Source organism: Indicator indicator, chromosome 17 (genome assembly GCF_027791375.1).
Source record: "Indicator indicator isolate 239-I01 chromosome 17, UM_Iind_1.1, whole genome shotgun sequence".
Taxonomy (NCBI): domain Eukaryota; kingdom Metazoa; phylum Chordata; class Aves; order Piciformes; family Indicatoridae; genus Indicator; species Indicator indicator.
This window is the reverse complement of record NC_072026.1, coordinates 22,213,155-22,239,869: the sequence shown is the minus strand read 5'-3', so window position 1 is coordinate 22,239,869 and position 26,715 is coordinate 22,213,155. Positions and strand designations below refer to the sequence as shown.

Below are 26,715 nucleotides of genomic sequence, written 5' to 3'. Positions count from 1 at the left end.
CCCAGGGCCCGCGGTTCCCGGCAGGGCGGCGGGGGGCGGGCGAGAGGCGGCCCCGATAAAGGGCCGGGCGCGAGGCGGCCCCGATAAAGGGCCGGGCGCCGGCCGGCGCGGGCAGAGCGGAGCGGCGATGGGGATGCTCAGTCTGCCTCGCTTCCTCTCCTGCGGCAAGAGGAAGGTGAGGCAGGGCACGGGCGTGAGCGGGTATAAACCTGAGAGAGGTGGCACACTGCGGGGGCAGCTGGGCAGGTGTGGAAGTACCTGGGGAGGTGGAATATTTGGGATACCTTGGCAGGTATAAAGCTTATGAATAGATGGGACACTGGGGGTATCTGGGCAGATGTGGAAGCACCTGGGGAGGGGTGATATTTGGGATGCTTTGACAGGTATAAAGTCCCTGAACGGATGGGACACTGAGGGGTACCTGGGGAGGTAGGATATAGGGGAAAGCCTGGCAGGTATAAAGGTCCTGAAGAGGTTGGCACTGGGAGTATCTGGGCAGGTATGGAAGTACCTGGGGAGGTGGAATATTTGGGATACCTGAGCAGGTATAAAGCTCATGAATAGATGGGACACTGGGGGTACCTGGGCAGGTGTGGAAGTACCTGGGAAGGTGGCATATTTGGAATACCTTGGCAGGTATAGGGACCCTGAACGGGGACACTGAGGAGGACCTGGGGAGGTAGGATATTGGGGACAGCTTGGCAGGTATAAAGGTCCTGAAGAGGTTGGCACTGGGAGTATCTGGGCAGGTATGGAAGTACCTGGGGAGGTGGAATATTGGGGATACCTGAGCAGGTATAAAGTCCCTGAACAGATGGGACACTGAGGAGTACCTGGGGCAGTAGGATATTTGGGACAGCTTGGCAGGTATAAGGGCCCTGAATAAGTGGGCGATGGGAGTATCTGGGCAGGTATGGAAGTACCTGGGGAGGTGGCATATTGAGGATACTTGAGCAGGTATAAAGGTCCTGAACAGGTGGGCACTGGGGGGGGGGGGGGGGTATCTGGGCAGGTGTGGAAGTATCCAGGGGAGTGGGATGTTGGGGACACCTTGGCAGGTATCAAGTTTCTGAACAGGTGGGTCACCAGGGGGGTACCTGGGCAGGTATGGAAGTACCTGGGGAGGTAGGATATTTGAGCTACCTTGGCAAGTGTAAAGGCCATGAATAGGTGGGACACTGGGGGGGTACCTGGGCAGGTATGGAAGTACCTGAGGAGGTGGCATATTTGGGATACCTGAGCAGGTATAAAGCTCCTGAATAAGTGGACACTGGGGGTATCTGGGCACAGATGGAAGTATCTGGGGAGGTGGGATACGGGGGACACCTTGGCAGGTATGGAAGCACCTGAGCAGGTCTAAAAGCACCTGAATAGGTGGCATATTTGGGGTACTTAAGCAGGTATTAAAGCACTGGGGCAGGTGGGATATGTAGGACAGTTGAGGAGGTATAAAAGGAACTGAGAGGGATGTTTGGGACACTTGAGTAGGTATGGAAGCACTGGGGGAGGTGGGATATTGGGGACGCCTGAGCAGGTATAAAAGCACCTGAATAAATGGGACATTGGGGGTATCTGGGCAGGTATGGAAGTACCTGGGGAGGTGGGATATTTGGGACACCTTGGCAGGTACAAAAGTAGCTGTGGAGGAGGGATGTTGGGGTACCTATGCAGGTATTAAAGCACCTGAATAGGTGCATTTTTGAGGGTATCTGGGGAGGTATAAATGCACATTGGGAGGTGAGATATTAAGGGTATCTGGACAGTTATGGGTGCAACTCAGCAGGTAAGGGTATGGAGGAGTTTCACTAGGCATAGGGGCACTCAGGCAAGCAAGGTTCAGGCTCCTGGGGCAGCTTTAGCACACTGGGCAGGTGACGTGTGGAGCACCTTGGGCAGTCATGACTTCATCTGGGCAGGTGAGATCCAGACAGATAGGGGTAAGTAAAGAGGGATACCCTGGGATGAAAGCCTGGACAAGTGTTTTTAAAGTAGCATACAGGTATGTGCTGGGGTAAATATCTGAGTGGGCTCAGGGCATCTGGGCTTGTGTGGTAGGTTTAGCCTATGCCTTTGAAATTTTTCACAGGTCTTGAACAGAAAGTAGTAAAATGTAAATAAATCGCCACTGTGTGTGAAAAGGAAAATAATGATGATTCTAAACAATCCCATTGGAGAGATCTCTCTGCCCTCTCTCTCTCTGCCCTCTCTCTCTCTGCCCTCTCTCTCTCTGCCCTCTCTCTCTCTGCCCTCTCTCTCTCTGCCCTCGAGGCTTGACCTTGCCTGCACTGCTTTTGTTTTTACTGCTATTAACTTCTCTGCTTCTTTCTCTTGTCCCTTTTGTACAGGAAGGTAAGGGGGAGGTGGGGGGGAGAAGCTGTTGCAGCTCCCCTGGTCTTTGGCCAGGGGGGTCCTTGTGCTGTTTATTCATTGTAATTCCCTGTAAATATTGTATATTTGTACAGATTCGTTGCATTTCCTTGTAGAGTGTAGTTTTGTTTGTGAATGCAGCTTTCATTTGCTTCCAACTGAGCTGGTCTGGCTAAGTTAATGTTGGGGGGGAGTTTTCAACCCACCACAACTTGAGCAGGGGAGTCCCCTGGAGGTACTGACAGCACAGAGGGCTAAGGCAAGATCAGAGCAAAACCAACCATGAAGGTTGTTTGGGCTCTCTGGTGGGACCCTCTCTCAAAGGTTTGTGCTGCCCTGCCAGGGATCAGCTGGACTGGAAGCTCTGCCTCCCCTGCCTAGCTGCCCTGCCCCATGACGCCAAGGAGAAATGAGGATGTGCCAGCCCTGCTCACCTGTGGGGCAATCCTGACCCTTCCCTCTTCTCTTGCAAGGACTTCAGCCTGTCAAATGAAAAAGATGGCCAGGCCAGTGACAGCAGTGGGAGCTCAGAGCGTGGCAACTGGTCCAACAAGAGCGAGTACCTGCTCTCCATGGTGGGCTACGCCGTGGGCCTGGGCAACGTCTGGCGCTTCCCATACCTCACCTACCAGAATGGAGGAGGTACCTGTGCTGAGTGGTGCTGCTGGGGGGGGGGCACACTTTGCTAGTCCCAAGAGAGAGGAGGGCCAGCTGTAGGGCTGGGCAGGTTTTTGTCAAAGCTGGATGTGTGAGCATCACCCTGGCAAATGGGAGAGTGCCTGCTGATGGGAAAAGGGAGAATCACAAAATGGAAGGGGCTGGAGGGGACTTCCAGGGATCATCCAGTCCAACCTCACCTAAGGCAGGTCTCACAGGGACACATCCAGGCAGGTTTTGAAAGCCTCCAGAGAAGGCTGCACAACCTCTCTGGGCAGCCTATTCCAGAGCTCTGGGCACCTTCACAGAAAATAAATTTGAAGAGTAAGAGACATCTCTGAGCTTTTCCTCCTCAGCTGAGGAGGAAAATAGTATTTAGTTTTCATTGCAAAACTCCACCTGAGAATTCCAGAGCTCTTCTGATTTACTCATGCCCATGCATCTTTCTCTTAATGTGCTGATATTCCCTGCTTCCCTAACAGGCTGTTCTCCCTCTCCACTGCTTACCTCCCTGGTATGTTTATATAGAACAATTGAATCCCCTCTGCACCTTTTGTTTTGCCAGGCAAACAAGCTAAGCTGGAATAATTATCCAAGCTCAGTAATTATCCCCATCTGATAGCTGGGAAGTGCGAGGCAGTGAGAGGCTCAACTCGTTTACACAATGAAGTAGTGGCAAAGCCAAATGGAGGCACTGGCTTCCCTGACTGCTAATCCAGAGCTTTGTCTGCTTGCCAGGCAACCACTGGTAATTAGAGAGAGCATAAATACTATGGCACTGCCTATGGACTTGCTATGCCCTGCCTGACACTTGCTGCAAGCCAAGCCCTGGCCTGTAAGTACAGCAGAGCCCCAAACAGCTGCGTGGGGAACACAAGGTGGCATTCTTGGTACAGAAGTTTTGTTGCAGTGAGCTTGGCCAGGTTGTGTTACTTGCAGCTGTGTTGAAGAAAATGGTGAAAACAAAAGGAGTGGTTACATCAACCCCTCCTAGATCACAGCATCCCAGGATGTTAGGGGTTGGAAGGGACCTCTGAAGATCCTCAAGTCCAACCACCCTGCCAGAGCAGGACCAGAGAATCCAGCACAGATTGCAAAGGAACACATCCAGATGGGGCTGGAAAGTCTCCAGAGAAGGAGACTGCACAACCTCCCTGGGCAGCCTGTTGTTTCTTTCCTGTCAGCAATAGCAAGGAGATTTGCATTTAAAGTTTGTTATGCTGCTGTTTTGTATCCTCCTCTGTGCCCCTTGTCCACAAGTGATAAAAAACACCTCTTACATCCTTGTTTTGAAACTCAGAAGTAATCCACTTAATTCTCTGGGACTGTTCACTTCCTTAAATGACAGCAGGTGTTGACAGTTCCTTGCAAAACCTGGTCCCTGGTTGCTTTCAGTTCACTGAGATTTCTGCAGGGGTATTGGGTGGTGTTTAGGAAACTCTGTACTCTCACTTTCCCTGCCTTTTGTAGGCACACAATGAAATGCCAGTACCCTTCAGGGAGCAGGGCTGTCACTGACACCTGGTTAATGTGCAATTGAAAACAGCCTTGAACAAGAGCCACTCTGAGATGCTGTTTGAAACAGGAGTCAGCTAACCATAGCAAATAATTTTCATGCTTTGACATCCAGTGGCTGCTCCAAGAAGGCAAATCACAGTTTGGTACATGAAGGAATGGGTTCCTTTTGAGATTACAAGCTGGAAGACAAACTAGAAAGCAGCTAAAACTGATGGTGCCTACTGCTGAGCAGTGTTCCTGCTTGTAGGCTTTTTAAAATCCTTTGAATTCTGTAAAAGAATCCATCCCATGTGAATCACCATTCTCCTGCTACTGTCACTCTTCATCTTGGGTCCTATTTAGCCTCACACAAAAGAGGATTTACAAACTGTGACTCTTCATCTCAGGTGCTGTTTGGTCTCACAATAAAACAGGATTTACAAACTGTGACTCTGCATCTCAGGTGCTGTTTGGTCTCATACAAACCAATCTCTGCATTCTGCCAAAAGCAAGACCCCCCCCAAAACCCTCCTAGTGGGATATTTGAGTTGGGGGGAGAAAGAGAAGTATAAAATGTGATAGAACTGTGGTGAATACTGAAACATTAATTGTTTCCTCTGTGTGTGTGTGGGTTTTTTTTTTTTTCCCTCTCTCTTTTCAGGTGCTTTCCTTATCCCTTACACCTTGATGTTGGCATTAGCTGGCTTGCCTTTATTTTTCATGGAATGTTCCCTTGGGCAGTTTGCCAGTCAAGGGCCAATTTCCGTCTGGAGAGTATTACCATTGTTTCAAGGTTGGTATTGCTATGTTTCCTTAGCTATTTTGTTTAATAATAACCAGGTGTCATTAATAATTCCTTCATAAAATTGCTCACTCTGAGAATGAGAGAAGCCTCCCAGCATTACAAGTCAGTGGTATGAGCCCAGGTAGATCTTCCTTATTGGTCACTCCATAAGCAGATGTGGACTGGGAGTCTGCAGGCTGCATCTGCTGGTGTGACAAAACAGGCTGGACTCCCAGGTTTTGAAGGTGAGGTGCCACTTGTGAGAAGCAAAATAGTGGTAGTTTGCCTTGTCTCTGTGAGGCTCTGAATTTCCTGGGGAGATTTCTGTGTTCAGGGCAATAAAGCACTCTGTGTGACTCCTATCCCCCCCAGCTCCTGCAGTGATGCATGTAAAGGACTATGTAATTGGTTTTGTTTGTCCTCTTTACCTACCAGAGGAAGCAGGAGGTTTCTTCCTAAGGCAAAGAATCTTACTTGCCACCTTCTCCAGAAACAAAAGGGATTACCAGGTGGTTTCTTGCCTCGTAGCTTGTCTTGCCAGTCTCTGTTCTGCAGCACAAGTAGCCTTTCCCAGGAGTGCTGTATTTAACCATAAAAGTCTGTAGACACAGCAAGCCTTTGTCTGTGAAGATATGTATTTAAATATGACCCCTGAGATGACTGAGACAGTTTGGCAGACTTTCCCAAACTGCCAGAACAAAGCTCATTTGAACAAAGGAGAAGAGCATTGGGATTGGCACAGCTTTACTTTTCCATGCTGCTGCTTATTTATTGGCCAAGCTATTTATTGGCAAAGCTATTCATTGCAGTGGCATCTTTAAAAGCTTTGGTTAGTCCTGGCATAGTTTCTTTTTTTTTTTTTTTTAATCCTAGAATTACAGAATGGTTTGGGTTGGAAGGGACCTTAAAGATCACTCAGTTCTAACCCAGAGCCTTCTACTGAGGATTCCAAACTCCATGGCTCAGCCTCCCTGAACACCTCAGGGCTGGGCTGCCTTGCACACCTTTGCTGCTCACTGTTTGGGCTCCCACTTAAACACTGCAGGAGAATCATAGAATATTTTGGCAGGGACCTTAAAGATCATCCAGGTCTAACCCCCCTGCCCTGGGAAGGGACACTTTCCACCAGCCAGGTTGCTAAAGGCCTCATCTAAGCTGGCCCTCAGGTAAGAGGCATCCACAACCTCCCTGGGCAACCTGTTCCAGTGTCTCACCACTCTCACTGTGAAGAATTTCCTAAACTCCAGCCTAAATCTAAATCTCCCCTCGAGCTTATTTTACTAAACAATTGAAGCTTCCCATCCAGCTGGGAGAGAACAAAGTATTGAATTTCTCCTTTAGGCTTGACCTTAGCAGCTAGTTCAATTTTTCTGTAAGCCTGATTCCAACTCCCATGTCAAAACCACAGCTGAGGTGATCAGTTTAGATTTCAATCTTCATTCACAGCTTTACTCCTTCCCAATTTTTCAGTAAGCCTGATTCCAACTCTGTGTCAAAACTACATCTGAGGTGATCAGTTTGGATCTCAGTCTTCATTCGCAGCTTTACTCCTTCCCTGTTTGGTTCCTGGTAAAACCCATTTAAAAATCTAAGATGAACCAATCTCAGCTTCTTCCCAAATAGCCTTTGAGAAGCCAAGTGAAGGTCACTTTTTGTTTCTTGTCAAGCCAGCTTTGAGGTGGTTAAGATAATTTTGTCTTTCTTTTTCCTAGGAGTGGGCGTCTCGATGGTCCTGGTCTCAACGTTTGTGGCTATCTACTACAACGTCATCATTGCCTATTCACTCTACTACTTGTTTGCTTCCTTTCAAAAAGTGCTACCCTGGTCAGAATGTTTCTCCTGGGCAGATGAGTCCTGCACCAAAACACAGTTAGGTACCGTACTTAACAGCTACAGCTTCATACCACTGCTTTGGATAACTGTACAGGCTGCTGTTTCCTTTGGACTGAGGAACTACAGGAGCAACCTGTGGCTTAAAATGTACTTCCTGGAGCAGCCTTCCAGTGTCTGAAGGGGGCCTACAAGAAGGCTGTTTGCAAAGGCCTGCAGTGACAAGGACGAGGGGCAGTGGTTTGAAATGAGAGAAGAGCAGATTGAGATTGGATGTGAGAAACAAGTTCTGCACCATGAGGGTGGTGGAACACTGCAACAGGTAGCCCAGGGAGGTTCCTGGTATCCCTGGAGATACTCAAGGTCAGGCTCACAGGGCTCTGAAAAACCTTGATCTAGTGGAGGATGTCCCTGCTGATTGCAGTGGGGTCAGACTGGATGACCTTTGGAGGTCCCTTCCAACCCAAACCATTCTATTTCTGTTTTTGTGATGCTTGGCTGCTTCCCTGCCACCAGTTCTGGGTGCTACGGAGAGCTGGGCTGAAAGCTCTTTTTTCACAGGTTCACAGATTGCATTGGGATGGAAGGGATCCTCAAAGGTCCAGAAGATCCAGGGAGGTTCTCCTCCCCCTCTATTCTGCCCTGGGGAGACCTCATCTTGAGTACTGCATTCAGTTCTGGGCTCCCCAGTTTAGGAGGGACAGGGACCTGCTGGAGAGGGTCCAAAGGAGGGCTACAAGGATGATTAGGGGACTGGAGCACTGCCTGGTGAGGAGAGGCTGAGAGCCCTGGGGGTGTTTAGTCTGGAGAGGAGAAGGCTGAGAGGGATCTGATCAATGTCTATCAATAGCTGAGGGCTGGGGGTCAGGAGGGAGGGGACAGGGACAGGCTCTGCTCAGTTGCACCCTGGGATAGGACAAGGAGTAATGGATGTAAGCTGCAGCACAGGAGGTTCCACCTCAACACAAGGGGGAATTTCTTTACTGTAAGGGCCACAGAGCACTGGAGCAGGTTCCTCAGAGAGGTTGTGGAGTCTCCTCTGGAGACTTTCAAGGCCCATATGGATATGCTCCTGTGTGACCTGACCCAGATTGAATGGTCCTGCTCTGGCAGGGGGGTTGGACTGGATGATCTCTTTGGGTCCCTTCCAATCCCTGTCATCCTGTGATCCTGTGGTCATCTTGTCCAACCCCCCTGCAGTAAGCAGGGTCATCTCCAACTAGATCAGGCTGCCCATGTTGAGTCTGATATTGAATGTCTCCAGGGACAGGGCCACTTGGATCCTTTTTTCTCCTTCTTGGACCCTTTTTTCTCCTTCAGAATGTAAGGTTTCTTCTAGGACACAGAACTCATGGCAATACTGCATTCCTATTTCATCAGGCTTCATGGCTACACAAATGCCTTCCTTGCCTGAAGCAAGAGCATTGCTACAGCTTTTTATCTGGGGTTCTTCCATTGCCTCTTGCCTCCCCTGTGGCTATGGTAATCCTGAGCACCTCTGAGGCACTGGATTCACAGTGTAAGAACTCTTCAGGACATACCTCCATGCTATTGTGCTTGTTGTTTGGCAGCAAGATGTAGGGTCAAACTCTTGTTATCTCACCAGTTTCCATATCACCCCAGTTTAAGGTAAAAGGTGAAGCTGATAAGGTAATTAGTAGTTAGGAGCTTGTGTTGGCATGTAACCCCTGAGATTATTAGAGTAACAGGGACAGCTTCCTGATGGTTTGTGTTATTTACAGTATCAGTGTGATTGCCACTGACTCAACCAGATGCCTGAAAAATCTCTTCTGAGATCCACAGGCATCTTAAAATGAGGTTCAGATGCCTTAGTGAACAAAAAGCTGACCCTTGCTAATGAGCTAAGCAAAAATAGCTTAGATTAAAATTTGGAAGTGTCAAAGAAATACAAAACTTAACTGAAGAAACTGTCCTGAAATGGGCTCCAACAAGGCTTTTCCACCAAAAGCTGATGTGGTGACCTTTACTCTATGTTCTTGCAAAAGAAAATCCCAACCCAAAGAAACCAAACAGTACCCAGCCCCCCCCCAGCCCCCAACCTTCTAAGGACAATTAAAGAGCTCTCATAAGCCTTCTGCTAAAATAAGGTGAAGCTGCTGGAGGATGATCTCTGTGTAACCCTAGTTTAGGACAAAGGTTTTTTGATAGAGTCACTTCAGGCTTTAACTGTCCTCAGCTGGGATGGATTTTTTTGCAAGTATTCTTGATGGTGAGTGAAAGGTGGAGCTGAGCACACTGGGTTCTTGGGGTTTTGATTTACAGTCCACTGTGAAAACCTCACAGCTGCAGGTGATAGCTCAGGTTTGTTTCTAAATGCTGTTAGTAGGCAAACTGTGTCGTGGAATCACAGAATGGGTTGGGTGGAAGGGACCTTAAAGCTCATCCAGTTCCAACACCCCTGCCATGGGCAGGGACACCTCCCACCAGCCCAGCTTGCTCAAGGCCTCATCCAGCCTGGCCTTCAACACCTCCAGGGAGGGGACATCCACAGCCTCCCTGGGCATCCTGTGCCACTGTCTCCCCACCCTCACTCTCAACAATTTCTTCCTCATCTCCACTCTCAGTCTCCCCTCTCCCAGCTCAAAGCCACTGCTCCTCATCCGGCACTGCAGGCCTTTATGACAAGTCCAAAATCAACAGAGCTTCTTCAGAAGCAGCTCATGAAAGAGCAGAGGGGCAAGACCAGAAAGTGGTTCCCTGGGGACTGAAAGGAGAAGCTGTGACTGCTTAGAAGTGAATTTCTTTGCTCTAACAGCCTGGCTCTTGTGACAGCCATCCCTGTGTTGCCAACCCCTTTTTCCTTGCTTGCAGTAAGTGACTGCAACGCGACCTTCAACGGAGAAATCATTCATGCAAACTACTCATTCATCGTCAGCCACAACCTCACCTGTCTGAACGGTACCATCAACTACAAACCAGGGGAGTTTCCCAGTCAGCAGTACTGGAAGTAAGTGAACATTGTCAAGAAACTGCTAAGAAAATGCATTTATTGTGCTTTGTGGTTTTGGAATGTGCCAGTGTTGGGACCACTTCTGTTTCACATCTTCATTGATGACCTTGATGAAGACACAGAGTGTGTCAGCAGTGAGTTCTCAGATGGCACCAAGTTAGGTGCTGAGGGTTGATCTGCACCAGGGCAGGGAGGCTCTACAGAGGGACTTGGGTAGATTGGATCCATGGCCAACATTAACAGGAGGAGCTGCAACAAGGCCAAGTGCCAGGTCCTGCACTTGGGGCACAACAACCCCAAGCAATGCTCCAGGCTTGGGGCAGTGTGGCTGCACAGCTGCTGGCAGAAGGGGACCTGGGGGTGCTGATGGCCAAGCAGCTGAAGAGGAGCCAGCAGTGTGCCCAGGTGGCCAAGAAAGCCAAAGGCATCCTAGCTGGGATCAGCAATGCTGTGTCCAGCAGGAGCAGGCAGGGGATTGTCCCCTGGGACTCAGCTCTGCTCAGGCCACACCTGGAGTGCTGTGTCCAGTTTGGGGCACCTCAATCCAAGAGAGATGTGGAGGTGCTGGAGCCAGGGCAGAGGAGGGCAAGGAAGCTGGGAAGGGCCTGGAGAAGAAATCTGATGGAGGGAGACTGAAGGAGCTGGGGATGGTTAGTGTGAAAGAGAGGAGGCTGAGGAGAGACCTCATTGCTGTTTACAGCTCCCTGAAAGGAGGTTGTGGAGAGGCTGCTGCTGGTCTCTTCTCACAGGTCATTAGTGACAGAACAAGAGGAATGGCCTCAAGCTGTGTCTGGGTAGGTTAAATTGGGCATTAGGAAACATTTTGGCCATCAGGAGTGGTCAGGGATTGGAATGTGCTGCTCGGGGAGGTGGTGGAGTCCCCAAGCCTGGCTGTGTTTCAAGGTGGTTTGGATGTGGTGCTTGGGGTTATGGTTTAGGAGTGACCATTGTAGGGTAGGACTTGGTGCTCCTGAGGGTCTTTTCCAACCTGAATATTTCTGTCTTCTCTTGCTGTCAATCTAGTCAAGGGGGTGCAAAACCCTGTAAATGGGAGTTAAAATTTAATTGCTGAGTCTTAAAACCCCAAACCAGTCAACCAACCAAAACAAACCACAAACCAACCCAAATTAAAAAAAAATAAAAAAAGGGAGAGAAGCAAATGAGTCAATCTGTGGCAAACTGAAAAAATTCTTCACCTTAAAGAAGTCCTCAGCTCTGGAGTCCTGATCAGGACTAGTTAACATCTTTTATCTATAGCATCTACTCTTTGTCAGGAGTTACTGTGCAAAATCTCTTTACCCTGCTCTGAATCTGGGCCTGTTGTGAAATTATAATTTTTTTTTTCAGTCCAAGTGGTTTAAATTTGCTTCATCTTCTCTGGGTTCTTGAGAACTGATTCTTCTTATGGGCTCTTCTTTTGCCATCAGAATGTGGTGGTTAATGACTGAGAGCTGAGGTAGGCCTTATGGGAGACGTATAGAGAGCTGAGGGCTGGTGGACTTTTAAAAGAGAGGCAAACTGCAATTAGTCAGTTTGTTAATGGCAGCCATGCAGCCATTAGCTGCAAGGCTCACAGAAGCTGCTGCTGGATCTAAGTGCCAGGTTCTAGACATTGGCCACACCAACCCCAGGCAGTGCCACAGGCTGGGGACAGAGTGGCTGGAGAGCAGCCAGGCAGAGAGGGACCTGGGGGTGCTGGGTGACAGCAGCTGAACAGGAGCCAGCAGTGTGCCCAGGTGGCCAAGAAGGCCAATGGCATCCTGGCCTGGATCAGGAATAGTGTGGGCAGCAGGAGCAGGGAAGTCATCCTGCCCTGTGCTCAGCACTGCTCAGGCCACACCTTGAGTGCTGTGTCCAGTTCTGGGCTCCTCAGTTCAGGAGAGATGTTGAGATGCTGGAAGGTGTCCAGAGAAGGGCAAGAAGGCTGGGGAGGGGTCTGGAGCACAAGGCTGGGGAGGGGTCTGGAGCACAGCCTTGTGAGGAGAGGCTGAGGGAGCTGGGGGTGTTCAGCCTGGAGAAGAGGAGGCTCAGGGCAGACCTCATTGCTCTCTACAACTCCCTGAGGGCAGGCTGTAGCCAGGTGGGGGGTGGTCTCCTCTCCCAGGCACCAGTGACAGAAGGAGAGGACACAGTCTCAAACTGTACCGGGGAGGTTTGGGCTGGGTGTGAGGAAGAAATTCTTCCCAGAGAGATTGGCCCTTGGAATGTGCTGCCCGGAAAGGTGGTGGAGTCATTGTCCCTGGAAGCGTTTCAAATAAGCCTGGATGAGGCACTTAGTGCCATGGTTTAGTTGATCAGGTGGTGTGGGGTGATAGATTGGACTTGATGATCTCAAAGGTCTTTTCCAACGTGGTGAATTCTGTGATGCTGTGATCTTGTAATAATCACAGATTGCACTGGGTTGGAAAGGAGCCTTAAAGGTCGTCTTGTCCAACCCCCTGCAGCTAGCAGGAACACCTCCAACTAGAGCAGGCTGCCCAGGGACATAGCAAGCCTGACCTTGAATGTCTCCAGGGATGCAGCCTCAACCACATCCTTGGGCAGCCTGTTCCAGTGTCTCACCACCCTCACTGTGCACAACTCCCTCCTGATGTCCAACCTAAATCTGCTCTGCTCAGTTTCAAACCATTGTCTCTCGTCCTGTCACTCCCAGCCCTTGTAAGAAGTCCCTCTCCAGCTTTCTTGTAGCCCTTTGGGTACTGGAAGGCTGCTCTAAGGTCTCCCTGGAGCCTTCTCTTCTCCAGGCTGAACCCCAACTCTCTCAGGCTGTCCCCACAGGGGAGGTTCTCCTGCCCTCTGATCACCTTTCTGGCCTCCTCTGGACCCTGTCCAGCAGGTTTATGTCTCTCTTGTGTTTGGGGTGCCATAGTTACCAAAACCAGCTCCCTTGCCTTCAGGATGTGGCTGAAGAGGAGAAGTTTGTGCTGCTGATGCTCTCTTCTCACTGCAGTGTTTTGTGCTTTCAGCAAAGTGGCTCTGCAGCGCTCCAGTGGCCTGGATGAGACTGGTGACATTGTGTGGTACCTGGCTCTCTGCCTCCTCCTGTCGTGGATAATTGTTGGAGCTGCGTTGTTTAAAGGAATAAAATCCTCTGGAAAGGTAAGGAAGGGAGGGAGTTAAGAAAAGCAGCTAGCAGGCTTTTTGCTCTGATCCTGCCCTTCTAGTGTCTCAGAATCACTGAATCAGCCAGGTTGGAAAGTACCTTTGGGATCAAGTCCAACCCAGCACCATCTAATCAGCTAAACCATGGCACTGAGTGCCTCATTCAGTCTTTTTTTTTTTTTTTAGATGGTTCCAGGGATGGTGACTCCACCACCTCCCTGGGCAGCACATCCCAATGGCCAATCTGTCTTTCTGGGAAGAATTTCTTCCTCACACTCAGCCTAAACCTCCCCTGGCACAGCTTGATACTGTGTCCTCTCCTTCTGTCACTGGTGCCTGGGAGAGGAGCCCAACCCCCACCTGGCTACAGCCTCCCTGCAGGGAGTTGTAGAGAGCAATGAGGTCTGCCCTGAGCCTTCTCTTCTCCAGGCTGAACACCCCCAGCTCCCTCAGCCTCTCCTCACAGGGCTGTGCTCCAGACCCCTCCCCAGCCTTGTTGCTCTTCTTTGGACACATTCCAGCATCTCAGCATCTTTCTTAATCTGTGGAACACAGTACTCAAGGTGCAGCTTATGTCAGCTGGACTCAGGGAGGGTGAACAGAAGGCAGGATGCAGTCCTAACCCACTACTCCCAGTTGGATTCGGCATGAGGATTCCTTTCCGCTCCTTGGCGTTGTAACTGTTACATAAACCATGAGCAAGGTGCTAATTCCACAGCAGTTTCTTAACACATAGGTGCTCCTCCAGCAGTGCCAGGTGCTTGGGGACCTTGCTGTCATGCAGGTGGTTCCAGCTGAGTTTTTTGGCAGGCTGCTGTGAGGGAGCTGTGCAGGTGTATGCACACACCCTGGGAACACCTGGCAGTTACCTGCTCCTCCAGCCCAGCTGGGCTGCTTGGACCATAACAGCTCAAGTGCAGCACACAGATGTGAGCCTGCAGGTTCCTGCCAGGATGTGAAATGTGGCTTGTACCTAAGATTCCAAACTGCTTTGAGGGACTATATCCACAGGTGCTGGTTGGCAGATTCTGGCTCTGCTGGGGTCCCATTCCTGTGTGCTGCAGCATGGCTTGGGCTGGCTCAGCTCCTCTGCAGACTTCAGGCAGAATGAATTTCATTATTCCCTGCCTGAGGCCCTTTTCCTGGTTTACTCCTTTCCTTCCCATGCTCCTCTCTTACCTCCTGTTGCACCTCTGACATTTGCTTCATCAACCTCTGTTGCCTTCAGTCTTCCTCTCACCCTTTCTGTAATAATAACAATAACAGCAACAATAACAACCACAATAGCCATAATAATAATAACAATATAAATAATAATCATTATATAATAAGATAATTAAATACAACAATAAAAATAGTAACATTATATAATTTTTATTAATATTATTAATAAAAATAAGCTATAATACTATGTTATTATTATATAATAATTGATATAATTATGTAATTAAATTAATCATATAACAATTAATTATTGTAATAAATTACTTATATAATAATTAACGTAAAATAATTTAGAAATATAAATAATTTCTATATAATAATAGAATGAAATTTATTGTTGTTGTGGGTTTTGTTGTTGTTGTTATTATTATTATTATTATTAATGATGGACCTTACAGCTCAAGTGCAGCACACAGATGTGAGCCTGCAGGTTCCTGCCGGGTTGTGAAATGTGGCTTGTGCCTAAGATTTCAAACTGCTTTGAGGGACTAGATCCACAGTTGCTGGTTTGCAAATTCTGGCTCTGCTGGGGTATATAATAATAATAGTACTAATACTAATAACAATATGATTATTATTATCGTTGTTGTTATTTTCTCCTTTGGATCCCTTCCATCATTGTGCCATTCCATGGTTCCTCATTCCCTGTCTTCTCCTCAGCCTGATGTCTCCTCTTACTCTGCTTTCTCCGTGGAGCTTTCTGCCCCCATCTCAGCACTTCAGGGTGGAGTTTCTCTGTTTTCCCAGCCACAGCTCTTCTGCTGCAGGACTTCCTCTTAAATTCATATTCTTTGGGTTCCTGGCAGTTGACTTTTCCTGTTGTCACTTCTGGTGCAAAGGTAAAGCCCTTTGAGGAGTAAGGTAAGACTCAGAAGAATCTAGCTGGGCAGGAAGAAGGCAAAGATGAAAAGCAGAGACAACTGACTGTTCTGGGCAAATATGAAGGAGGTCTTCAGCCACGGCAGACTCACTGCATGATGGTGCAATGCTCTGGCTTGGTCTAACCAGCAGTACCAGGGCAATTACCTGCCTGCATAACACTGAAACTGAGGCTTGAGAAACAAGAACAGCGTTGAAGGAAGCCTGCATATTAATAGCCCTGCTTAGCCCTGCTTCTGGCCTGCATCACACTGCTCTGCAAACAGTGTAGATAAACAGTAATAAATGAGCTGTTCAGCATGAAGAAGGGAAGGCACCAGGGAGAACTCAGAGCAGCCTCCCAGGACTTGAAGGGGGCTCCAGGAGAGCTGGGGAGGGATTTTTTTTTTTTTTTTTAAGGGCTTGCGGTGACAGGGTGAAAGGGAATGGAGGGGAGATTGAGACTGGAGATTAGGGAGAAATTCTTTAGAGTGAGGGTGGGGAGACACTGGCACAGGTTGCCCAGGGAGGTTGTGGATGTCCCCTGCCTGGAGGTGTTCAAGGCCAGGTTGGATGAGGCCTTGAGCAAGCTGGGCTGGTGGGAGGTGTCCCTGCCCATGGCAGGCGGGTTGGAGTTGATGGTCTCTGAGGTCCCTTCCAACCTAGGGCAATCTGTATCCAAGAGAAACTGGAAGTTCTGGTTCCCAGGGGAAAAAAAAAAAAAAACTTCCAGCATATTTGTTGTTTTGTTATTGGTTTGGTTTTTTGCTTTTGTTTGGTTTTTTTTTTTTTGGAGGGGGGTGGTAGTTGATTAGATAGGGTTGGGTGATTAGTTGGGCTTGATGATCTTGGAGGTCTCTTCCAACCTGGTTGATACTGTGACAGTTGATTCTGTGGTGGTTTTGATTTTGGTTGAGTGTTTTTCTTTCTTTGTTTTGGTGGTTTTGGCCTGTGTTTGTTTTCTGGATGTTGATCCATTGGTAGTGGTTTTTTTTTTTTTTGTGTGTGTTTTTGTTCTCCCCTGGTCTCATCAGGAGAATTCCATCCTGGTCACCTCATTTTGTCTGGCTTTCAGTTTGCGTTTTCTAGAAGCATTGCAAGAGACCTCTGGGTTAGTTTGGCTTGCTGCAGCAGTCAGTGATGTCAGAAAACACATTTCTGAAAGTGGTGAAGGGCTATCTGCAAAGTGGATGTGTGGCTTGTGCCTTCTGCTGGAATGCAGCTCCAGAACTGGCTGAGCCAGATGGTTGTGGCCAGCAGGACTAGGGATGGAATTCTGCCCCTGTACAAGGCACTGGTCAGGCCTCATCTCAAGCACTGTCTGCAGCTCTGGGCCCTCACTGCAAGAAAGATCTTCAGGTGCTGGGGCAGGTCCAGAGGAGAGCAACCAGACTGGGGAAGGGACTGGAGGGAAAGTCTGATGAAGAGAGGCTGAGGGAGCTGGGAGTCCCCAGCCTGCAGAAGAGGAGACTCAGGGGGGACCTTCTCACTCTCTACAACTACCTGAAGGGAAGTTGTAGTAAGGTGGGGGTCAGGCTCTGCTCCCAGGCAGCTTGTGACAAGAGGAGAGGCCATGGCCTGAAGCTGTGCCTGGGGAGGGTTAGGTTGGATGTTAGGAAGCAATTCCTCATGGAAAGGGGAATCAGACACTGGGATGGACTGTCCAGGGAGGTGGTAGAGTCACCATCCCTGGAGGTGTGAGGTTATGGTTGGATGTGGCACTCAGTGCCATGGTCTGGTCAGGGTGGTGGTGTTAGGTCATAGGCTGGGCTGGATGAGCTCAGAGCTCTGCTCCAGCCTCAATAATTCTGTGACTCTGTTTAGTGCTTGGTGTGAATCCACTTCCCTGGTCACCTGTTTTCCCTTTGTACCAGTAGAGCTTAGCCTAAAGCCTGCCCATTCCTCCTGCACAGGGCTCTCCTCATCCCCTAGCTTCTAATGTCTCCTTGCACTTCTTCCTGCAGGTTGTCTACTTCACTGCCATCTTCCCATACGTCATCCTGCTCATCCTGCTGGTGCGAGGTGCCACCCTGGAGGGGGCTCGGGAGGGCATCGAGTACTACATTGGCAAACAGTCCAACATCACCAAGCTGATGGAGGCAGAGGTGAGAGCTGGTGTCACTCCTAGAAGGGTGACACTCTCCTGTGCTTCTAAGGGCTTGTCACAGGCTCACAGGATGTTAGGGGTTGGAAGAGACCTCTGGAGATCTTTGAATCCAATCCCACAGACAGAGCAGGAGCAGAGAATCCAGCACAGGTCACACAGGAACACATCCAAATGGGGCTGCAAAGGCTCCAGAGAAGGAGACTCCACAACCTCTCTGGGCAGCCTGCTCCAGGGCTCTGGGACCCTCCCAGTGCAGAAGTTCCTCCTCATGGTGAGGGGGAACCTCCTCTGCTGGAGTTTCCATCCAGTGCCCCTTGTCCTATCCCAGGGTGCAACTGAGCAGAGCCTGTCCCTGTCCCCTCCCTCCTGACCCCCAGCCCTCAGCTATTGATAGACATTGATCAGATCCCTCTCAGTCTTCTCCTCTCCAGACTAAACAGCCCCAGGGCTCTCAGCCTCTCCTCCCCAGGCAGTGCTCCAGGCCCTTCAGCATCCTTGGAGCCCTCCCTTGGACTCTCTCCAGCAGATCCCTGTCCCTCCTGAACTGGGGAGCCCAGAACTGGATGCAATATTCCAGGTGTGGCCTCACCAGGGCAGAGTAGAGGGAGAGGAAACCTCCTTGGCTGTGCTGGACACTCTCCTCTGAATGCCCCCCAGGACCCCATTGGCCTTCTTGGCCACCAGGGCACATTGCTGTCCCATGCAGAACTTGTTGTCCACCAGCACTCCCAGCTCCTTCTCCAGGGGGGTGCTCTGTAGCAGATCACCTCCTAACCTGTCCTCATATCCTGCCCTGTATTTGCAGCTAGGTTTTGTATTTTCAGGAACCCTCACCCTTGTCAGAACTCCAAGACCCTATTCTAGCTACTCTCAGTATAATTTACCCTCTGGCCCCTCCCTGCACCATTGGACAGTGACTAAACCCATGGGATTTCCTCTGAGCAGCTCTCACAGAATCACAGAATTAACCAGGTTGGAAAAGACCTTCATGATCATCCAGTCCAACCTATCACCCAACACCATCTGATCAGCTAAACCATGGCACTGAGTGCCTCATCCAGTCTTATCTGAAACACTTCCAGGGATGGTGACTCCACCACCTCCCTGGGCAGCACATTCCAAGGGCCAATCTCTCTTTCTGGGAAGAATTTCTTCCTCACTTCCAGCCTAAACCTCCCCTGGTGCAGCTTGAGACTGTGTCCTCTCCTTCTGTCACTGGTGCCTGGGAGAGGAGACCAACCCCCACCTGGCTACAGCCTCCCTGCAGGGAGTTGTAGAGAGCAATGAGGTCTGCCCTGAGCCTCCTCTTCTCCAGGCTGAACACCCCCAGCTCCCTCAGCCTCTCCTCACAGGGCTGTGCTCCAGACCCCTCCCCAGCCTTGTGCTCCAGACCCCCCCAGCCTTGTGCCCAGACCCCTCCCCAGCCTTGTGCTCCAGACCCCTCCCCAGCCTTCTTGCCCTTCTCTGGACACCTTCCAGCATCTCAACATCTCTCCTGAACTGAGGAGCCCAGAACTGGACACAGCACTCGAGGTGCAGCCTGAGCAGTGCTGAGCACAGGGCAGGATGACTTCCCTGCTCCTGCTGGCCACACTATTGCTGATCCAGGCCAGGATGCCATTGGCCTTCTTGGCCACCTGGGCACACTGCTGGCTCCTGTTCAGCTGCTGTCACCCAGCACCCCCAGGTCCCTCTCTGCCTGGCTGCTCTCCAGCCACTCTGTCCCCAGCCTGTGGCACTGCCTGGGGTTGGTGTGGCCAATGTGTAGAACCTGGCACTCAGGCTTGTTCAATCTCATGCCCTTGGGCTCTGCCCATCTGTCCAGCCTGTCCAGGTCCCTCTGCAGAGCCCTCCTGCCCTCTGACAGCTTGACACCTGCCCCCAGCTTGGTGTCATCTGCAAAGTTACTGATGATGGACTCAATCCCCTTGTCCAGATCATCAATAAAGATATTGAACAGGATGGGGCCCAACACTGATCCCTGGGGGACACCACTAGTGACTGGCTGCCAACTGGATGTGGCACCATTCACCACCACTCTCTGGGCCCTCTGCTGTCGGGGGCATGCTGGAGTTTGATCTGCTGAGACATGTCTTGCTGTAGAATCAAGTGTTGCTCTCACATCTCTGTCCCATTTGCTCTGGTTACTGATAAACCTTATCAGTAGGGACCCCTGAAATCCAAGCTTTACCTTGCTCAGGAAATCAGCCTGGGGGGAGGTTAGGTGGCCCAGGAAGGGTACCTTGTGCAGAGGAAGCCTGGATATATTTTTTGTTTCTTTGTTCTGATTTATGGCCACCTTAGGGTTTTGCTTCACCCAAAGGAAACACTCAGTGTGACATTTCCTTCTGGTATTTCATGTGAGCATTTGGTGCTAACTGAGGGGCTGCAGCAGTGGCTTGGCTGGGATATGGTGTGAGGAGCACAAGTGGGACAGCTCGTGGAAGCTCTCACTCCTGCAACTCTGTCTTGGTTTCCCTTGTTCCTTGGCACTGTGACAAGATTCATATCTCAACGACCCACATACCTGAATGATGTTATCCTCTTCTTCAGGGTTATCTCTGTCAGATGTAAGGGTCTCATAACATAATCAAGATGTGGCCTTTGGAGGTCACAGAAGACATTGCTTGTGCTTGAGACTGCAAGGTCACCACCGTGCCCTGTCCCACCTACTGTGAACCTCTCATGAAACAGGATTAGGTATTCAGAGTAAATGTCAAAAAGCTACTCCTGGAGCTCCAACAGAGTTTGTGAGTTTCAGTGAGACTTGCACAGAGTGAGAGCTGGGCAGAGAGGAACCTGATGAGGTTCAACAAGGATAAGTGCAGGTTTGTGCAGCTGGGCAGGAAGAATAAACTGCAGCAGGACAGGTTGGGAGGGGATCTGCTGCAGAGCAGCCCCAAGGAGAAGGAGCTGGGAGTGCTGGGGGACAGCAAGTTCTGCATGGGAGAGCAATGTGCCCTGGGGACCAAGAAGGCCAAGGAGGTCCTGGGGTGCATTCAAAGGAGAGTGTCCAGCAGAGCCAGGGAGGTTCTCCTCCCCCTCTGCTCTGCCCTGCTGAGGCCTTACCTGGAATATTGCATCCAGTTCTGGGCTCCCCAGTTCCAGAGGGACAGAGATCTGCTGGAGAGAGTCCAAGGGAGGGCTCCAAGCACTGGAGCACTGCCTGGGGAGGAGAGGCTGAGAGCCCTGGGCGTGTTTAGTCTGGAGAGGAGAAGGCTGAGAGGGATCTGATCAATGTCTATCAATAGCTGAGGGCTGGGGGTGAGGAGGGAGGGGACAGGGACAGGCTCTGCTCAGTTGTGCCCTGGGATAGGACAAGGAGCAATGGATGGAAACTGCAGCACAGGAGGTTCCACCTCACCATGAGGAGGAACTTCTGCACTGGGAGGGTCCCAGAGCCCTGGAGCAGGCTGCCCAGAGAGGTTGTGGAGTCTCCTTCTCTGGAGCCTTCCCAGCCCCATCTGGATGTGTTCCTGTGTGACCTGTGCTGGATTCTCTGGTCCTGCTCTGGCAGGGGGTTGGACTGGAAGATCTCCAGTGGTCCCTTTCCAACCCCTGACATCCTCTGATCTGTCATCCTGTGATCTGAGCAGTGACTATCACAGTAGCTTTCCCTCTTCTTGTTTCTGGCAGGTGTGGAAGGATGCAGCCACCCAGATCTTCTTCTCGCTGTCGGTGGCGTGGGGCGGGCTCGTGGCCTTGTCTTCCTACAACAAGTTCAACAACAACTGCTACTCAGATGCTATTTTTGTGTGTGTCACCAACTGTGCCACCAGTGTATTTGCTGGCTTTGCCATATTCTCCATCCTGGGACACATGGCATTCGTGTCTGAGAGACCTGTTTCAGAGGTCGTGGACTCAGGTAGGTCCATTGTGAGGCTGTTGGGATCAGGACTTGCTTTGTCCCAGACATGAAAATTAACCTCCTTCCTTTCACTGCCCACCAGGGTTTGATCTGGCATTTGTTGCCTACCCAGAGGCTCTCTCCAGGTTACCAATTTCTCCTCTGTGGTCCTTCTTGTTTTTCTTCATGCTCCTGCTCTTGGGCCTCGACTCCCAGTTTGCCACCATAGGTGAGTAGAGTTCTGAGCAGCTTATGGCATTTCAAATGGATGTTAACCTTTAATGGCACTGCTCAAACCCCACCCCCTTCCTTTGCAGAGACAATCACCACCACCATACAAGATATCTATCCTCAAGCAATGAAAAAGTTAAGGGTCCCCATCACCCTGGCATCTTGCATCTTGCTCTTCTTTCTTGGTCTTGTCTGTGTCACTCAGGTAAGACATCAAATTATTCTTATGACCCTGGGTTAGTTCTGCTGAAAGTGCTAAACTCAGCCCAAAGCAGCCTTTCCAGCTCCCTCTTTGCATGGATGGAAATGATTCCTATGGCCCTGGGGTTAGTTCTGCTGCAAGTGCTAAACTCAGCTCAAAGCAGCCTTTCCAGCTCCTTCTTTGCATGGATGGAAACGATTCTTGTGGCCCTGGGTTTAGTTCTGCTGCAAGTGCTGAACTCAGCCCAAAGCAGCCTTTCTAACTGCTCCTCTTTGCATGGACTAATCTAAGGAACTCTTCACTTCCACCAGTGTTCTTGGACATGCAAATAAGAAATTCCCAGAGGGAAGCCTTGAATAACCTGAAGCTTCCCTGTGGTTATTGGACTGGGATGTACTTTAACATAGAAGGCCTGGAGCTTGTGAACTGCTCCTCAGTTCAGGAGGTTATTTGTGTAGTCTCAAGCACACAGGCAGTGTCTGCTGTGCTGTGGGTGCCACTAAGAGATGCTGATGGGAACTTTTGGTTCCAACAGGACAGCATTTGAGCACTGGCCTCATTTAATACTCTCTTAAGAGCTTTAATGCTCAAATGTTCCAAATGTAAACCTTGTTCTCAGCTCTTTCTATGTATCCTGTTAGTAGTATACAGTTTAGAGGATTTTATCAGGGGTGCTTTTATCTGCATGAAGATGTTACTGGGACTGGGTAGATTTTGACCTCTGTTGTTTGTTCCACAGGCAGGAATTTACTGGGTTAACCTTATAGATCACTTCTGTGCTGGATGGGGAATCCTTATTGCAGCTCTCCTGGAGATAATTGGCATCATCTACATTTATGGTAAATTATCTGCACTGAAAATCCATGATTTGACAGAACCACAGAGTGGTAGAGGCTGGAAGGGACTTCTGGAGATCACCTAGTCCAACAGTCCCTGCTAGACTAGAGCAGGGTCACTCAGAGCAGCTTACCCAGGACCACAATGGGCAGGCGGGTTTTGGAAGTCTCCAGAGAAGCAGAGTCCACAACCTCTCTGGGCAGCCTGCTCCAGAGCTTCAAAACCCTCAAAGTGAAGAGGTTCCTCTCTGAGTTCCAGTGAAGCTTCCTGTGTTGTAGTTTATACCCACTGCCCAGTGTCCTGTCCCTGGGCAGGCTGTGGTTTGACTGAGCAATCCCAGGCACACCAGCTATCAGACTCTAATTAGCACTTAACTGCCTGTAAAGCCCTAAGGGTTGCCACCAAACCAGAGAAACTCTTCTTAACTATCAAATGGACTTAAGTCTGGCTGCTGCCCAGTTCCTACTGGTGTCCCTCAGGGTTCAGTACTGGAACCTTTCCTCTTTAATATCCTTATCAATTATCTGATTGAGGGGATTTGCAGGAAATTTGCAGTAAAATTGCAGATGACACCAAGCTGGGTGGTGGCTGTGGGAGGCTTTGCAGCAGGACCTGGACAGGTGAGAGCCATGGGCCAAGGCTAACTCTATGAAGTTTAACAAGGCCAAGTGCCTGGAGAAGGGTCTTGAGAACTTCCTAACATCCAATCTCAATCTCCCCACTTCTAGTTTTGTTCCATCCCCCTCTAGTCCTATCACTCCCTGACATCCTCAAAAGTCCCTCCCCAGCTTTCTTGGAGCCCCCTTCAGATACTGGAAGGCCACAAGAAGGTCTCCTGGGAGCCTTCTCCTCTCCAGACTGCACAACCCCAACTCTCTCAGGCTGTCTCCAGAGCAGAGCAGCTCCAGCCCTCTGCTCATCCTCATGGCCCTTCTCTGGACACCTTCCAGCACCTCCAGTTCTTTCCACAGCCTGTGGAGCTGGTGCTTAGGGATATGGTTTAGGATTGACCCTAAACTGGGTGGAAGGTTGGACTGGATGAACTTTGAGGTTCTCTTCCAACTGGATGTATTCTCCGATGATTTTTGTAACTTTTGGTGAACTCCACCTGCAAGGGAGGTAGCTGCCTTCCAAAGCAAACCCATGATTGTCTTCCAACAGGGGGGAACAGGTTCATTGAAGACATTGAGATGATGATTGGGAAGAAGAGTTGTTCCTTCTGGCTGTGGTGGAGACTCTGCTGGTTCTTCATCACCCCTGTGCTGCTAGCGGTGAGTGGCTGTGGCTGCCCTGTGCCAGGGGGACAGAGCTTAGGAGCTGGATATTGAAGAGCTTTCCTCATGGAGGTTCAGTGCTGAGTGTCCAGGGTATGGCTGTGCCAGTGAAGCAAACTCCATTGCTGGCTCTGCTGGCTGAGCACCAAACCCTGTCCGGGCCTGAGTGCCAAACCCTGAGCGCCGAACCCTGTCCCGTCCTGAACACCGAACCCTGCACAACTCTCCTCACCCTCAGAAATCCAGAGGGAGCTTGGCAACAGGGTGGAAGTTCAAGTTCGCTCTACAACTGCTTTTCTCTCTTCCATGTGTCATTTGTAACAGGCAATTTTGGTCTGGTCCCTGGCCACCTTTCAAAGCCCCTCTTATGGCTCTGTGGCATATCCAGAATGGGGAACTGCTGTGGGCTGGTGCATGATTATGTTCTGTGTCATCTGGATTCCCATCGTTGCTGTTGTGAAACTGGTGAAAGCTGAAGGAAGCCTTTGGCAGGTAAGGGCACAAAAGCTTGGCATAACCTCAAGTCTTGCTTTCCTTGGCCTGCTTAGGAATCACAGAATGGTGGGGGGTTGGAAGGGACCTCCTGAAATCGAGTCCAGTCCCCCTGCTAGAGCAGCTTCACCTAGGGTAGGTTGTCCAGGGATGGGTCCAGGAGGATTTTGAGTCTTCAGAGAAGGAGACTCCTCCACAACCCTCTCTGGGCAGCTTGGTCCAGTGGTTTGCTGCCCTCAGAGTGGTTTGTTCTATCTTCTACAGCCCAGGTTCTGTACCTTGAGGTGTTTTGTTAACTGGATTTTTAGACCACCTCCAGTAGCTGCATTAGAGGCAGGTTTACCCTGCTGTCTTCTGACAACCAGAGAGTGCCTTAGGTTGGAAGGGACCTTAGAGATCCAACCCCCTGCCATGGGGAGGGATACTTCAACTAGACTTGGCTGCCTAAAGGCCTCATCCAAACTGGCCTTGAACACCTCCAGGGAGGAGGAATCCATAACCTCCCTGGGCAGCCTGTGCCAGAGTCTCACCACCCTCCTACTGAAGAACTTCTTCCTCAGCTCCAGTCTAACCCTGCTCTGCCTCAGCTTCAAACCATTCCCCCTTGGCCTGTCTCTAGACACCCTCAGCAAAAGTCTCTCTGCAGCCTTCCTGCAGGATCCCTTCAGGTCCTGGCAGGCAGCTCTGAGGTCCCCCTGGAGCCTTCTCCTCTCCAGGCTGCACACCCCCAGCTCCCTCAGCCTGGCCTCACAGCAGAGCTGCTCCAGCCCTTGGAGCATCTTTGTGGCCTCCTCTGGATTCACTCCAGCAGCTCTGTGTCCTTCTGGTGCTGGGGACCCCAGAGCTGGAGGCAGGATTGGAGGTGAGGTCTGAGCAGAGCAGAGCCCAGGGGCAGAATCCCCTCTCCTGCCCTGCTGCCCACACTCCTCTGGCTGCAGCCAGCACACAGCTGCCTGCTGGGCTGCAGGAGGGCACTGCTGGCTCCTGGGGAGCTGCTCAGCACCCAGCACCCCCAAGGCTTTTTCTGGAGGGCTGCTCTCAACCCACTCAGCACCCAGCCTGGATTTGTGCCTGGGAATGTCCCAATCCAAAAATTACTTCACTGTGAGTGTCCCCACACATTCAGCAGTGCTTTTTATGGTCTCTGTTGTGACCTCAGCTGCTTTACATTCTCTGAAAGATTTTTTATCTCCATATCACTTTCTGGGGTTTTGCCTCCAGCTCCTCAAAGAAATGAGTAAGTGCAAGGTCTGGGATGTGCTGCTCTTGCCCAGCTTTGGTCAAGGCTCCAATTGCTCACAGCTTTCCCTGCTTGTTTGGTTTGAGTGTCCAGAATCTACCCAACCCAAAAACATTTGGAATGATTTCACACAGCTCTGGCAATCTGTTTGTCTCCCTGGACTCAGCACCTGGAGTCCTGGCTTCAGGTTTGGGGCCCTCACTCCAAGGACATTGAGGAGCTGGAGCAGGGCCAGAGAAGGGTAACAAAAAGCTGGGGAAGGGTCTGGAGAACAGGGCTGGGGAGGAGCAGCTGAGGGAGCTGGGGGTGTTCAGTGTGGAGAAGAGGAGGCTGAGGGAGACCTCATTGCTCTCTACAGCTCCCTGAAAGGAGGCTGCAGTCAGGTGGGGGTTGGGCTCTGCTCCTCACTGTCAGGTGATAGGAGGAGAGGAAATGGCCTGACATTGTGCCAGGGAAGGGTTAGGTTGGAGATTAGAAGCAGCTCCATGACTGAAGGGGTTCTGAGAGCCTGGCACAGGCTGCCTGGGGAGGTGGTTGAATCCCCAGCCCTGGAGGTGTCTCAAAGAGGCAGAGGTGTGGCGCTGAGGGCATAACTTGGCAGACTTAGAGAATGGTTGCCCTCAAATCATCTCAGAAGTCTTTTCCAACCAAAAGACTGCTGGTTCTGGGTAATTTGTTGAGTTGCAAGGCCCAGCTGGAGCCCCATCTTCCCTGAAGTGTTTACCCACAGCCTGGTGTTCAGGTGCATGCCTCTTGCTTTTGTTTCCTAGCGTGTCGTCAGCTGCTGCAGGCCTGCTCCCAACTGGGGTCCCTACCTGGAGTCTAACCGAGGGGAAAGATACAGCCACATTGTAGACCCTAAAAAGAAGGAGCTGGAGATCCCCACTGTGTCTGGCTTTGTATACACCCAGCACTGAGATGCCTGCTTGGACCACAGATTTGGTTGGTTTTTGTTTTTTGTTTTGTTTTGTTTTACCATCTTCCTGAGTTTTTAATTTGAACATTGAAAAGCGACGAGGCCCAACCACCAGCCACAAAGAAGCAAAGCAAGCCTCTGCCCTCCCACACCCAGCTGAGAGTGAGCCATGCTATTTATTGTGATAGTGCTGAAGAGGACCAGATCCATTACGTCAGCCTCTGAGCTCTCCCCCAGGGCTTCAGGGTGAGAGGGCAAGAGAATGCATCGCAGGCTTCC

The 26,715-nt window shown here is 50.5% G+C and overlaps 1 protein-coding gene across 1 annotated transcript; it reads left to right on the top strand.

Moving 5' to 3' along the window:
• Positions 1 to 127: 127 nt before the first annotated feature.
• Positions 128 to 26,437, top strand: SLC6A14 (solute carrier family 6 member 14). The gene is made up of 14 exons (XM_054388585.1): positions 128 to 175; positions 2,841 to 3,009; positions 5,183 to 5,314; positions 7,018 to 7,179; positions 9,968 to 10,103; positions 13,073 to 13,205; positions 17,255 to 17,395; positions 21,034 to 21,262; positions 21,348 to 21,473; positions 21,562 to 21,680; positions 22,417 to 22,516; positions 23,676 to 23,785; positions 24,113 to 24,280; positions 26,291 to 26,437. Exons 1-14 carry the CDS (start codon positions 128 to 130, stop codon positions 26,435 to 26,437), a joined length of 1,920 nt encoding a protein of 639 aa, XP_054244560.1.
• Positions 26,438 to 26,715: the final 278 nt, after the last annotated feature.